The 12168-nt window shown below is 67.1% G+C and overlaps 1 protein-coding gene across 3 annotated transcripts in view; it reads right to left on the bottom strand.

The window, feature by feature from the left end:
* AHNAK2 (AHNAK nucleoprotein 2) overlaps positions 1–11482 on the bottom strand; it is a 28229-nt gene extending 16747 nt beyond the window's left edge. Inside the window, exon 1 of one of the 3 annotated variants that reach the window (XM_082450811.1) lies at positions 11247–11482. In XM_082450811.1, the coding sequence (XP_082306937.1) occupies positions 11247–11301 (55 nt within the window). In that variant the 5' untranslated portion in view covers positions 11302–11482. Of the gene's footprint in view, positions 1–3713; positions 3801–6061; positions 6252–11246 lie in introns of those variants that run through there. The other 2 variants (XM_082450814.1, XM_082450813.1) reach the window with 2 other exon arrangements.
* Positions 11483–12168: the final 686 nt, after the last annotated feature.

The following is a 12168-nucleotide window of genomic DNA, read 5'->3' as shown; positions in this document are numbered from 1 at the left end:
GCTCAGAGCCGGGAGGGAATCCCTGTCCCACAGGCCGGGCAGCCGGCATGGGCACCAGGTATGTCCCTGTCCCCGTGCAGCACACAGGGGAAGCCCAGTCCTGGCAGTAGTGCAGGTTTGGCTGCTACTCTGGCCAATTTGCTGTGTGACCCTGAGCAAGCCTGTCCCTTCTCTGAGCCTTGATTTCCCCATGGATGTCAGAGGGCTACTCTGCCCACCAGGAAGCCCAGAGGGACCGCAGGGAGTGGGGGGGCGGCGCGGAGAGGGGGTTGTGGAGGAGGCGGGGTGGGGGGGGAGCGCGGCGGGGAGGGGGGAGCGAGTCGCAGGCTGATTCAGGCCCCGCCCGCGGGAGCGGTGGAGATCAGAGCCTGTTCCCCACCGAGCCCGCTGCCCTGCGCGGGAGCCAAGGGCAAGGGCAGCTGACCCCACTCTCCGGCCGCAGTTTCCCTTCCAGTTGTGCCGAGACCCTCACCCCCATCCTCAAAGTGGGCGCGCTGTGGGTGAGCGACGAGGAACCTGAGGCTGGGGGAGGGGAAGCCACTGGCCCGAGGTGGCTCAGCCCGCGGGGCGGCGCGGGGACTAGACGCGGCGGGCGGAGTCCAGGGTGGCCGCGCTCCCACCCCCGGCCAGCCCGGGACCGGTCATTGCGGGGCTGCCTCTCCCGCCCTGTGCCCGGCTGGGGGCGTCGGAGGGTCCCCACCGGCCTGGGCTCGGGGCTGCGGCAGCCGGCAGAGGGGCGGGGAGGTCTGCGGAGCTGCGGGGACGCGCCCAGAAAGGCAGCCCGGCCTCCCCTGAGCCCCGCAGCCTTCTCTGAGTCACAGCAAAACAAGGCCCGGACCGCCCTCCGCGCGGGGCAGGCAGGCGTGTCCCTGGGGGCGAGCGCGGCGGTCCGGGTCCGCCCAGACCTGGGGAGGCTCTGGACCGCGGCTGCTGGAGGAGGGGACCCCGGGCGGGTGTGCGGTCGGGCCAGCCAGCGGGGCCTTGGGCCGGGCGCTGTGTGCCAGGGGGGATGCGGTGGAAGGCCCCGAATTCGGGCAGGGACCCCCGGGCCCTGAGAAGCCGTACCCCCAGATCCGCTCCAGGGCAGGGGAGAGGAAAGGTGTTAACAGCCGGGAACCTGGGGACGGGGGAGGCTCAGCCAGCCCTGCTCCAGCTGGACCACCGCTCCTGCCTCTGGGCCCCCACCCGGCCCAGTCCTGCCCTCCCAGCCACCCCCTTGGGTGCAAGAGCCCTACACCCAAGGTAGGAACAAAAAGCGGGGCTCAGGGAGGCGGGGACAGGCCTCGCCCAAGTTCAGACCGCTGGGAAGATGCCCGGCTGTGGTTTTAAGCTCAGGGTCCCTCTGCACCCTTAGGGCAGAACCCCAGGCTGGCTGGAGCCTGGCCCAGAGATGCACAAACAGGAAGGAGGAAATCCTGCCTGCCACGGGGCAAGACCGCCAGCAGCCCTGCCAGCCTCAGACATGCCCCTGGGGAAGGAAAAGGAGGCACTCAAGTACCCCCCAGAGCACTGGCCTGCGAGCCCCCATGTCCTGGGGCCCCACCCCGAGTGCATGGGAGGTGTCCCAACAGCCTGCCTGGCCTGGCCTTGGCCCCGCAGTCACCTCGAATAATGACTAATAAAATAAGGTCACCAAAGCCCCACTTTACAGAGAAGGATGTGGAGGTGACATGCTGAGCCAGGCCCCGCAGATCCCGCTGCTGGCACCTGGTACTTAGCCAAATGCCCTTCCCCCTTCTCCTCGAGGCTCAAGGCCCTGCTGTGGCCCCAGCCCCTCACCCTAACTCTTCCATGGCCTCAAACACTACCTAGCGGGGCACTTGGGGGAGGGGGGTTGGCACCACGTCAGCTGAAAAGCTTCACTCCCGGGAATTGTAATATTCCGGGGTGGGACCTCCAGGAAGTGAGTCTACGGAGGGGGCAGAGCCGAGGAGATGTGCGATGCTGGCTGAGGGGCACCAGGAGGAGGGGGACGCAGGAAGGGGGCATTTGCCTGGATGACTTCCCCATACTTACCTTGCCCTTTGGGCCCCGGACTGAGTTGGGGCCTCTCCCGCCAGCCCACAGCCAAGTGCGGCTTCTTAGGGGGCCCAGAGCAGGGCCACTCGTGGGTGTGGCAGTTTTGCTTAAACAGAACCCAAGTTTGCATCCAAACTGGCCGCTGCCAGGGCCCAGCTCCAGCCTCCAAGTGGGGCCGGGTGTGGGAGCAAGTTGGGGTGTCACGAGGGCCGCGGTGGGACTGGGGGGCTGTGAGAGCGGTGGGGAGGAGAGCTGCGAACAAAGGAGGGCCCTAGGTAGCGGCCTGAGTGTCCAGCCTTGGGTGTGCGCGCACGTGCGTGTGTGTGTTTACGAGCACGAGGGCCTCTGCTCACGGGGTGTTCGTGCTTGTGCTGGGTGTGTGTGTGAATGTGCACAGCCGCAGCTGAGGCCCCCAGCCGGCCCAGGGAGCCGAGGGGGTGGGAGCCCCGGATGTAGGCTCCCTCCTCGGGGGACGCTGCCCTCGGGCTTGGAGCCCGGTGCCCACAGCACACGGGACGCTTGGCCTCACCCCATCCTGGAACCTCACAAGGAAAGTGCCGAGCTCTGCTGACTCGTCATGAGACTGTCAGACTTTCTGAAGCAACACCCACAGGCTCCTGCTCTGCCTCCAAGGCTTCGGGAAGCAGCCTCAGCCCGCCCGGGGCCTGGGGGCCAGGACTCCTCACCCACCCCGCAGCTGCTGCCACTGCAGCCACCGCTGCAGCCAGGAGGTTTTCCCATCGCCTTCTCCGGCCTGTCGGTCTGCCTGACCCGCCATCATCGGCAGCCTCCCCGGTCTGTGCCGCGGCTGCCTGGGCCCCAGACCTTCGGAGCTGACCTCCAGCGCAGGCTCTCGCCCGACCTCTGTCCCTTCCACACGCAGTTTCCTCCGCCATCTCACGGTCCAGCTTGGCCACCCTGTCATCACCTCTGGCCACTGCCTGGTCCCTGGTCCCTAGAACATTCTCACAAACGTTCAGAGCCCGGCACCCAGTAGGTGCATGCTAGTGCTGGGCATAGGTGGGCAGAGGAAGGGAAGGTGAGTCCCGCCCAGCCTGAGGGTGCAGTGGGGTCTCGAGGGCTGGGAGGGCCAGCAGGTGGGCCCGGCGCTTCTCCTCCTGCACCTGGAGACACCGAGACCTGAAGCAGGCACTCCAGTCCCCAACCTCCATGGGCCCGGCAGCCGAAAGGGGCGTCCCCACCTCCTGCCCACCCCAACAGGACCAGTGGGCCCGAGTCTCTTTCTGTCTGGGCTGAAAGGCCAGCACCTAGATGCCCAGCACAGTGTGACCCTGTGACAGGGCGGCCCACCACCACGGGCCCCCACCACCCACCTGGCACCTGCCCGTAAGCGTGTCTCAAGCGCCGTCCCGCCAACCCCCAGGGTTCCCAGTGCACCAAACGGCCATCTTCTGAGGACCCCCTGCAGGCCACACGGTCCAGCCTTGGGGATCTGCCTGTCCTGGGACTGAAATGGCCATGCTGGTGCCCTTGGGCACCCTCCAACATGGGCTGGAGCTGAAGCAGGGCAGAGTCAGGGAGATGCCCGGCCCAGCTCTGCCACCCCCCAACCCTGTGCCCCCACCCTCCACCTGCTGGGTGGTGAGGTGGTCAGGTGCCCCAGGGCTAAACCCAGGAAGAAGGCAGGGGACAGGGGGCAGAGGGTGGGTACAGAAGACAGCGCAGCCGCTTACCGAACCCGACGTCCTCCCAACTTGCCCCGAAGTGAAGATCCCAGGTTTGCAGCTCCCTCTGGCCGTCCTCCCAACTCCTCCCCTCCACGGCCCCTCCCTCCACTGCCCCGCCCACAGGCCCCCTTCTCCGCGGGGCCCAGAGCCCGCCAAGCCCCCTTCGCCCTACCAGAGGGACTGGGCGGGTCCCCTTACAGGACCCCGCAGCGGGGCCAGGCCCCCACCCCTCCCCCGGAGCGCCCCCCCAGGCCGAGCAGCTGACTCGGGGAGGAAACACCGCCCAGCTCGGGGATGTGTGAGTCACTGCCACCGCCCCGCCCGGCCCGGTCCAGTCCAGTCCTGCTGTGTGGACAGGCTCAGATGTCACACAGGACCGTCCTGGCAAGCTGTGCACGAGCCTGGGACAGAGGCTGAGGGCTGTCGGGCTGGGGGTGCAGGGGAGGGATGTGGAGGCATAGCCCAAGGCAGGGACGGAGGCCCTTCCAGGAGGGACCCAGGATGGGCACAGGCTACTGCTCCCTCTGGAACCTCAGTGCTGCACAGACCCTCAGGCTCTGCTGAGACCACTGCCCAGGGCACAGCCAGCCCCTTCCACAGCCAAGGCCACAAAGGCCAGAGCAGGGCAAGACCAAGCCCACCCATGGCCTGGGCCAGTGACCTTGGGGAAGGTGGCCTTGGCCACTGCCCCCCTGCCCATGCCCCTCGAGGGCAGCCTGACCCCGGCCACCTTCTAGCCCTCTCAGCCAAAACTCATCCCTCAAAGTTCCAGGGCATCTGATGAGCTGAGTGCGGTGGGTCCCCGGAACCAGCAGCTTTAACCAACCCCTCCCCAGTCGTTGGATATAAGTGGCAACTGAGGAACACGTGCTGAAGACCCCCCAACTCCCCCGCTCCCCAGAGGCCACCTGCCTGGCCCACCCCCTCCTGTCACCTCACCCTTCTGCCCCCCAGGACTCCCAGCCCCTGCCCTGGGGGACCCCTGAGGGGGGTGGGAGAACGTGGATTCTGGCTCCAAGGCCCCTCCCAGCTTCAGGAGCCCGGGCAGGCCCGGCAGGCCCAGGCAGGACCACGGGCTGGCCTATCTGCAGATCTGCTGCTGGTCCCGGGGCTGCCCCGTCCTGCACCTCACAGCCCCGTGGGGTGGGGCCCAGCTGGCTGCGGGCACCTGCATCCCACGAGCAGGTCGGAGCAGGCCGGCACAGCTGAGGAGCCCAGGCTGGGGTTCAAGGGTGGCGATGGGTCAGCCCGAACCTGCACCTACACCCCCACCAGACACACCAGGCCTGCAATGGTGGCCGCAGAGCTGAGGGCTCCTTGCGTAACTGAGGGCAACAGGCACCGAAAGCAGCTGCCGGGAGGCCGGGCCCCCACCCGGCAGCGGAAGCCCAGAGCGGCCTGAGGTGGGGTGACAGCAGGGGGAGGCCCCTGGCCGCTCAGAGGGCCCCCGGGTAGGCAGAGGGCTCCACCAGCTCGAGGCAGCCGGCACTGCTGGGAAAACTGGGTGAGAGGCCTGAAGGTGGAAAAGCACCAGGGCCCTCCCGGCCTGTCCCCCCTGAAAACCTAACGGTCATAAAAGACTCTAGTCACACTGAGACAGGAAAACCGGCCAGGCCTGCTGGCCAGTGGCCTCACCTACTCCACCGGCCCACACAGTTCTCACCTGGGAATTCTTTGTTTACTGCCCGACACCCCACCAGACTGTTACCGACACCCCCAAATCCCCCGCCCCCGCCCCCCCGCAGGGCCGGGCGGCTGACTCAGCTGGGAGGCGGGGGTAGATGCTGGCACGCAGCAGGGTCACCCTGCCTCGTCCCCTCCTGAGCCTGGACGCTCCATCCCAATCAAGCCGTCCCCCATCCTCCTGAACCCTACGACCTCCCCCGCAGCCACCCACCGGGCCCTGGACCATTGTGACAGCCTGGCCGGGCTCCCACCTCCTGCGGCCAGACACCCCCCGCCCACTGGCTGGAGGGGGCCTCAACCACACTCTCCCCGACACCCTGTGCTCTGACCCCGCCCCCCACAAGCCCTCTCCAGACTCCAACACCCCCCCGCCCCGGCTCAGACCCTGGACTCGCTCCCTCAGGAGCCCAGCGCCAGCAGCCCTTGCAGTGCTGTGCGGGGGCAGCTCCAGGGCGATGGGAAGTGGCTGGGAAGGGAAGGAGTCAGCTGCTGGCACGGGGCTCCGGGTCGGGACCACTGCGATCCGGTAGCGGCAAGAGTCAGGGGGCCACTCCCCACCCCGCCCCTGGGCTGGCGTCAGTCCCGCAGGCGGGTACCTGGCTCCCCAGCAGATAAGGGCTCTGGGTGAGGAGGCCCTGTGCGCCCACCTCGGCTCCCGGGGACCCCACCTGCCGGTCCCCTGGCTCCAGGCAGGTGCTGGGCCAGCTGAAGGGACGGGGGGCAGGGCAGCTGCTGAGCTGCCACACCTCCAGGCCCGGATGCCAGCTGTCCAGCACGTGTCCGCCGACCCCCGCTGCACAGGCAGCCGTAGCTCAGAGCCGCCTGGACTCCGGGCCCTTCCTTGGACTCACCGTGGGAAAGGGCATGGCAGGGCCAGGGGCAGCTGATAGTGAATCAGCTGGCAAGGAGGTGTGGCAAGCGTGGCATTCTCAGGGGCTGTGTCACGGAGGAGCCCGCAGGTGCTTCTGCCACCCAGGAGCAAGGCCTGCCGGGGCGGGGGTGCGGGGGGAGCCGCCTGGAGGGGTCCCGCAGTCAGGTGCCTGGTGGGGGGCCATCCTCTTCCCGCCTGGAAAGGTCTGGCAGCGCTGGCAGCTCTTGGGAAACAAGGGCATCAGCCAGGGTCGGGGGAGGTGTAGGAGGAGCAGGGCACCCAGAGCCCAATGTGGGCCGCTCACGGTCTGACCCCCACCCTGGGGTGGGCAGCCAGCCGGAGGCTTGAGCCCCAAACAAAGTAGCCTTGACCTGGCCCAGCGGGGCCTCACCTCCAGGGCCTCCAGCCCACGCAGACGCCGGCACCTGGGTGGACCCTCCAGTGGACAACGGGGCTGAGCGAGCCTGTCACCCCACTGTTGTGACAGGGAGGCCCAAATAAGAACCCCGCCCAGGTATCCTGGGCCGCTCCTTTCTGAGCCTCGGCCATCCTCTCGGCAACGGACACCCACATCCGGTGCTGTGTCCAGGCAGGAGCCCTTCTAGGACCTTCCCGGGACTCCTGGCGTTCAACCAGCTAAGAAGGTGGAAAGCCCGCCTCTGCTGGCGGCTGGGAGCCACAGCTCCGCCTACCGCTCCACCAGCAGCCCTGGGCGCGACACGCGGGCGAGTCTCTGCCACCAAGCTCTCTGGGGAGGGGCCCAACGTCGCTGCCCCTCACCCTCAGGTACACACACTGGGTCCTCCGGCTCCCCGCAGGGCAGGAACTAGGCAAGCAGTGGGCACAGTGGGACGCCATCTCCCACCCCGCCCCAGCCCCTCAGGCCTCCCGGGGCCAGCTCCATCTTTCCATTTTAGAAAGTGCTTCTGACTATTAAATATTTATCCCAGCGAGGTGGACCTTTAGCTCCCGGCCACCTGTGCCTCCAAAAAAAGAAAAACAAAGGGACACCTGGAGGAAGAGGCAGGGCGGGCAGGCAGGGCCTAGAGATGCCCCTGAAGGCACCCAGTGTGACCAGACCCCGGCCAAAAGGGGCAGCTGCCCTTAGAATGGGGAGGGGGCTCAGGGGCGCGTGGCCAGCTCTCGTGAGGCTCCCCGTCCACCCTCCCCGCTCTCAGCCTCAGCTCCTCCGGTGCCCCCTCCTCGGCCCGACTGGGCCTTATCCCTTCCCATGGGACCCGCCCTGAAGCCCTCTGAGGCTCCCCGGAGCCCTTGGAACACAGCCCTCCCTCCTAACAGCACGGTCCCCACCCCTCTCCACCCTTAACCCCCACCCCCAGCCCCAGACCCTCCCTGTTAAGCTACTTGCTGCTCCCCAGTCAACATTCTCTCCAGGCCTCTTGCACACGATGCCGCATCAGGCAGCCCTTCCTCCTGGAAGCCCTCCCTGACTTCCCTGTGCACCAAGGTGGCACTGATGGCAGAAGCCCTACCTGTCTCACCTTTGATGAATGAACACTGGTGAATCCCTGCTCCCCAATTTGTGAACATCTAAGGCCCGGGGCCCCTGGGATGCACAGATGGATGGGTGGGTGGACAGGCAACCCCGCTTTGCATTAGCCCTAAGCGTAGGGTCTGCCTCCTACTGCCCCTGTCCAGGCAGAGGGCCAAGCTGGGGAAATCTGGGCTTTTCACCCCTGAAATGGGTGGCGGGGGCCCCCAGATGGCCCATGCCCCACCCAACCTCCCTGGGGTTCTCCTCGCTGGCACCTCCACTTCCCCACCCCCAGGCAAAGCAGCCCCAGGCTGAACCCGAAACACAGCCTTTCAGCAAAGGCAGTCACAAGAGAAGATACAGAGAGGGTCAGAGTCTGAAGGAGAACAATCCAGGGGGCTTCCAGGAAGAGGCAGCTCCTGGCTGGGCCCAGGATGGAAGAGATTGGCCAGAGGGAGAGAAGGCCGTGGCCTTCACAAGGGCAAGGCCTTGATGAGCCCCAGGTGGAGTGGGCACACAGGCGGAGGCAGGTGGTTTGGGGCACTGGACCCTCCTATCCACTCCTGGGCCCCACCCCGCTTCCTGAGGCTGGAGCTAGGCTACCCAGTGTTTCTCCACAAAGAGGAGAAGTGGGGGTGTTGTCAGCAACACGTATGCTGTCACCAGCGGTGGCTTTCAGAATCGTCCTCATTAAAGTGTCAGGAGGGTCGGTACTCCTGCCCAGGATGGCCTCTGAGGCCTCCTTCTCCATGCCCGCCCCTGTGGGTCCCCTGCCTGGGGGGGCAGGGCAGCATCAGAGCGTGTGGCATGGCTGCTCTGGCCCCTGTGGAGGCCAGAGAGGCTCCACTTTGGTTTGGGGCTCTGCCTCACTGCTCTGAAACTCAGTGTCCCTGTCTGCAAAATGGGGACACAGCCCTCCACCAGTGTGGACAACCCAGGCAAAGCCACCAGTTTGGACAGCTCACTGGAGCCACCCCTTGGCCTCCCTGGCTACACAGCTCTACCTCTCTGCCCTGCCTGGGCCGTGAGCAGCCATGGTCACTCCTGTTCATAGATTCGAGATCGAGCCCATAGCCCAGAGTCCAGGCCTGTGCAGAGGCCACTGGCCCTGTTCAGAAGGGTGAGGCCACCACAGGGGATGCCCGACATTGCATTGCTTTCGGGAGAGGCCCCAGTGTTGCCGCGGCCCCCTGCCAGGGAGAGACCACCCAGATACCCCTCATGGTGTCATCTGCACCTGGGGCTCTCTGACCCTTGTGGGGGCTTCTCAGGGTGGGTGTGGGAGGGGCCTCAGGCCAAGCCAGGGGCTTGAAGCTGCAGGGCAGAGCCCCAGCCGGGGAGCTGGGGGCTCCCTATCAGTAGTCTAGCTGCCTAGGACCCAGCTCTGCCTCGGGAAGGAACCAGCTGCCCCTGGGATAGGAAGGGGGGGGGGCGGCCATTCCAGGTGGAGTGGTTGGTGCCTGCATGAGGGCGGTGCGCCCAGACGGAGATCCCTTCCCCCGCGGGAACGGGAAGGCAGTAGTGGGGTGGGGGTGAGCGGGTGCTACTCAGACTGGCCAGGCAGATGGAGGCTAGGCGGGTCCTGTGCTGGTGTGTTCCCAGCACAGCCACCAGGGGGCAGCCTCCGAGTGCAGGCTGGACCAGACCTGGCTCCCTCCCCCGGGCCCCTGTCTGGGGCACCGACAGGATGTGGGAGGGGTCTTCAGAGGACCTGGAGGGGCTGGTCCAGGAGGGCAGGTGTGGGCTGGGCAGAAACACGAGGGACGGGGAGGGCCTGCCCACCTCTGGCCTGCTAGGAGGGAACTGCAGCTGGAAAATGCCTGGACTGAATCCCCATGGTTCTTTATTAGGAATGCATGTTCCCTGGCCTCCTCAGAAGGATGGGGAGGGCCTGGGAATCTGCATGTTGGACACAACCCCCCAGGGCCAGGTCTCCTGCCAACGCCCCATGAAAGCCACTCATCTTGTTCCCTAAGAGGGGACGGTTTTGCAGGCTGGACACAAGGAGGAACTGCCCCAGAGGTCAGAGAACCACACGTCAGAGTAAGAATGAGGGCCTCGGCTGGGGAGGTGCTCCCAGCACAGGCCTCTGCAAGGCAGGAGGGTGGAGAAGGTGGCCCGAGACCCTGCAGCTTGGGAGTCTCCAGGCGGCGGCTGAGTGAGGAGAAGGCCATTGTGGGATGCGAGGCAGAGCAACAGCCCCAAGTCCTTTGGGCCCTGCTCCTCTCCCTGTGACGCGGCAGATTCCCAGGGATGTGGGCCAGGCCCGCCACAGTCAGGAGGAGGGGGTTGGGGACCCATCATTCTCCCGTTGGCTGTCCAGGGAGAATCGGGGTGCCTTGGGTTCCCACCTGGGCAAGGGAGCCCGAAACAGGACGTCAGCTGGGCTTCAGTGCTAACCAGATGAATGGGCAACAGGAGGGACCATGGGGGCTCCTGCTGCAGCTGAAGGGGAGCCCCACCCCCTCTGCATCAGCAGTGCCATCATCATCGATCTCTGCTTTCCCCAGGGAGTGGGGTTCCGCCTGTGCTAATGCAGTGTGGCCCCAGCCCCCCTTGCCGGCAGCTGGCCAGGTGTCTTGGGTGTGGCCAGGCTGCGGCATTACTGACCCTGGGCTGGAAAGACTGTCCCTGCCCTCCACGATGCTGAGACACCCAGGCCCTGGAGCCAGGCCCAGTGCAGGGACAGACAGATGACAGACAGACAGAGCACCTGGTTCTCATTCTGCGGCCAGAGGTGCAGAGGGAGGGGGTCCTGCCCCATGGGGAACCCCCACTACCCTTGCTCAGAACTGGGGGACCCTGTGGCCTGAGCTCTGACCCCACTCAGGCCCCTCACCAAGCCCCAGACCTCAGCCACCACCTAGCCAGGGAGCCAGCACACAGCAGCCGCACGCTGGACCCAGCCCAGCCCAGCCCAGCAGTCCTGGACCAAAGCCAACAACCCTAACTCCTGGTCCAGCCAGGCTGCTCTCCCCAAAAGCAGATCAGAGGGCAGCCCTGGCGGCAGGTTCCCACCGCCTGGTGACCCACGGCAGTCATGCCCCACTTACACGTGCGGCCCTCCCAAGGCGACTGCCTCTAGGGACAGCACACGTCCCAGAGGGCTACAGCAGGGGTACAGTTGACAGAAAGGGAGAGACAGACAGGACAGTGAGTGACAGAGAGAGAGGCGAGGAGTGACAGAGTGGTAGAGACGAGTCAGCGACCCAGAGAAACAAAGTGAGCGGCAGGGATGGAGAGGGGTGGGAGGCCGAGCGACAGGGACAGGTAAGAGGCGAGACGCAGGAGGAGGGACGCACAGACCCGAGCAGCCCCCGAGGCGCAGAAACGCGCTCGAGGCCGCGGGCCGGTCCCGGAGGCACCCCCACCCCGGCCGGCGCCGCAGCCCACCCGCACTGCGCGCCCCAGGACCCGCCCGGCGCGCGCCCCGCGCGGAGCCCACCCGCCCCGAGGGGAGCGGGCTGCAGGCGGGGAGGAGGCGCACCGCTGCCGGGGGCTCCGGGCCAGGTGGGCAGCACCATGTGGAAGCAGTCGCACATCTTGGCGGCCGGGCGGTGCTGGCCGGCGGCGACCCGTCGCGTCCAGTCGCAGATCCCGGCTCCGCCGCCCGGGCGGCCAGGGGGTCGGGCGAGCGCAACGCTCTGCCTCCGCAGCCCTGCGATGCCGCTGGCTGCAGACCTCAGACTGCGGGCGGAGCCCGCGACCCCAACCCCGCCGCCGCCAGGACCCCGCCCCGGCCAGCCCAGCCCGAGCCCAGCCACTGCGGAGCGAGCGCGGGCGGCGCCGCCGGCCTCATTCAGCCCATTGGCTGCTGCCCGCCAGGCCCCGCCCTTAGTGGCCACGCCACGCCCCTGTCCAGCCGGGAACCGGCGTGACCCAGGCCCTGCCCCCTAAGGCCCCGCCTCTCAGTCCCGACCCAGCCAACGTCCCACCTCCAGTCTGATCACCGGCACAGGCTCCGCGGCAGGCCCGCCCCGCCGCTAGATGGGCCCCGCCCCGCGCCCCAAAGGAGTCCTGAGGTTTGACTTTGGACGCCTGCCAGGGAGGGGTCCCCGGACGCCGCGCCAAGACTCCCGGACTTGACCTGCGCGCCGCAGTCTTGCCTCCCAGTCCGGAGACAAGACATTTCAGTCACAAGCTGGGGAGCGGGGCACCCTGGGCGAGGGCGTAGGGGCAGTGGGAGCCCAGGGAGGCCACGGCATGTGATCTGACCCCCACTAGCCCGGCCCTGGGGGCTCCTGGTCTGGAGGTGTGCGCAGCGGGGTAGCATGGTGCCACGGTGGGGGTGGGTGGGGAGGGGTCCTGGAAGGCTCCGGGCGGACAGTCTAAGCTCCGACTTCAGGAGTAGGGAACAGCGTTCTGGACCGAAGCAACGCAGTAGTGTGTGTGCAGAGGACGGACGGAGT

Source organism: Balaenoptera physalus (genome assembly GCF_965194825.1).
Source record: "Balaenoptera physalus genome assembly, chromosome: 2".
NCBI classification, from domain to species: domain Eukaryota; kingdom Metazoa; phylum Chordata; class Mammalia; order Artiodactyla; family Balaenopteridae; genus Balaenoptera; species Balaenoptera physalus.
Note: the sequence above shows the minus strand (reverse complement) of the source record. Positions and strands in the feature narration are given on the sequence as shown.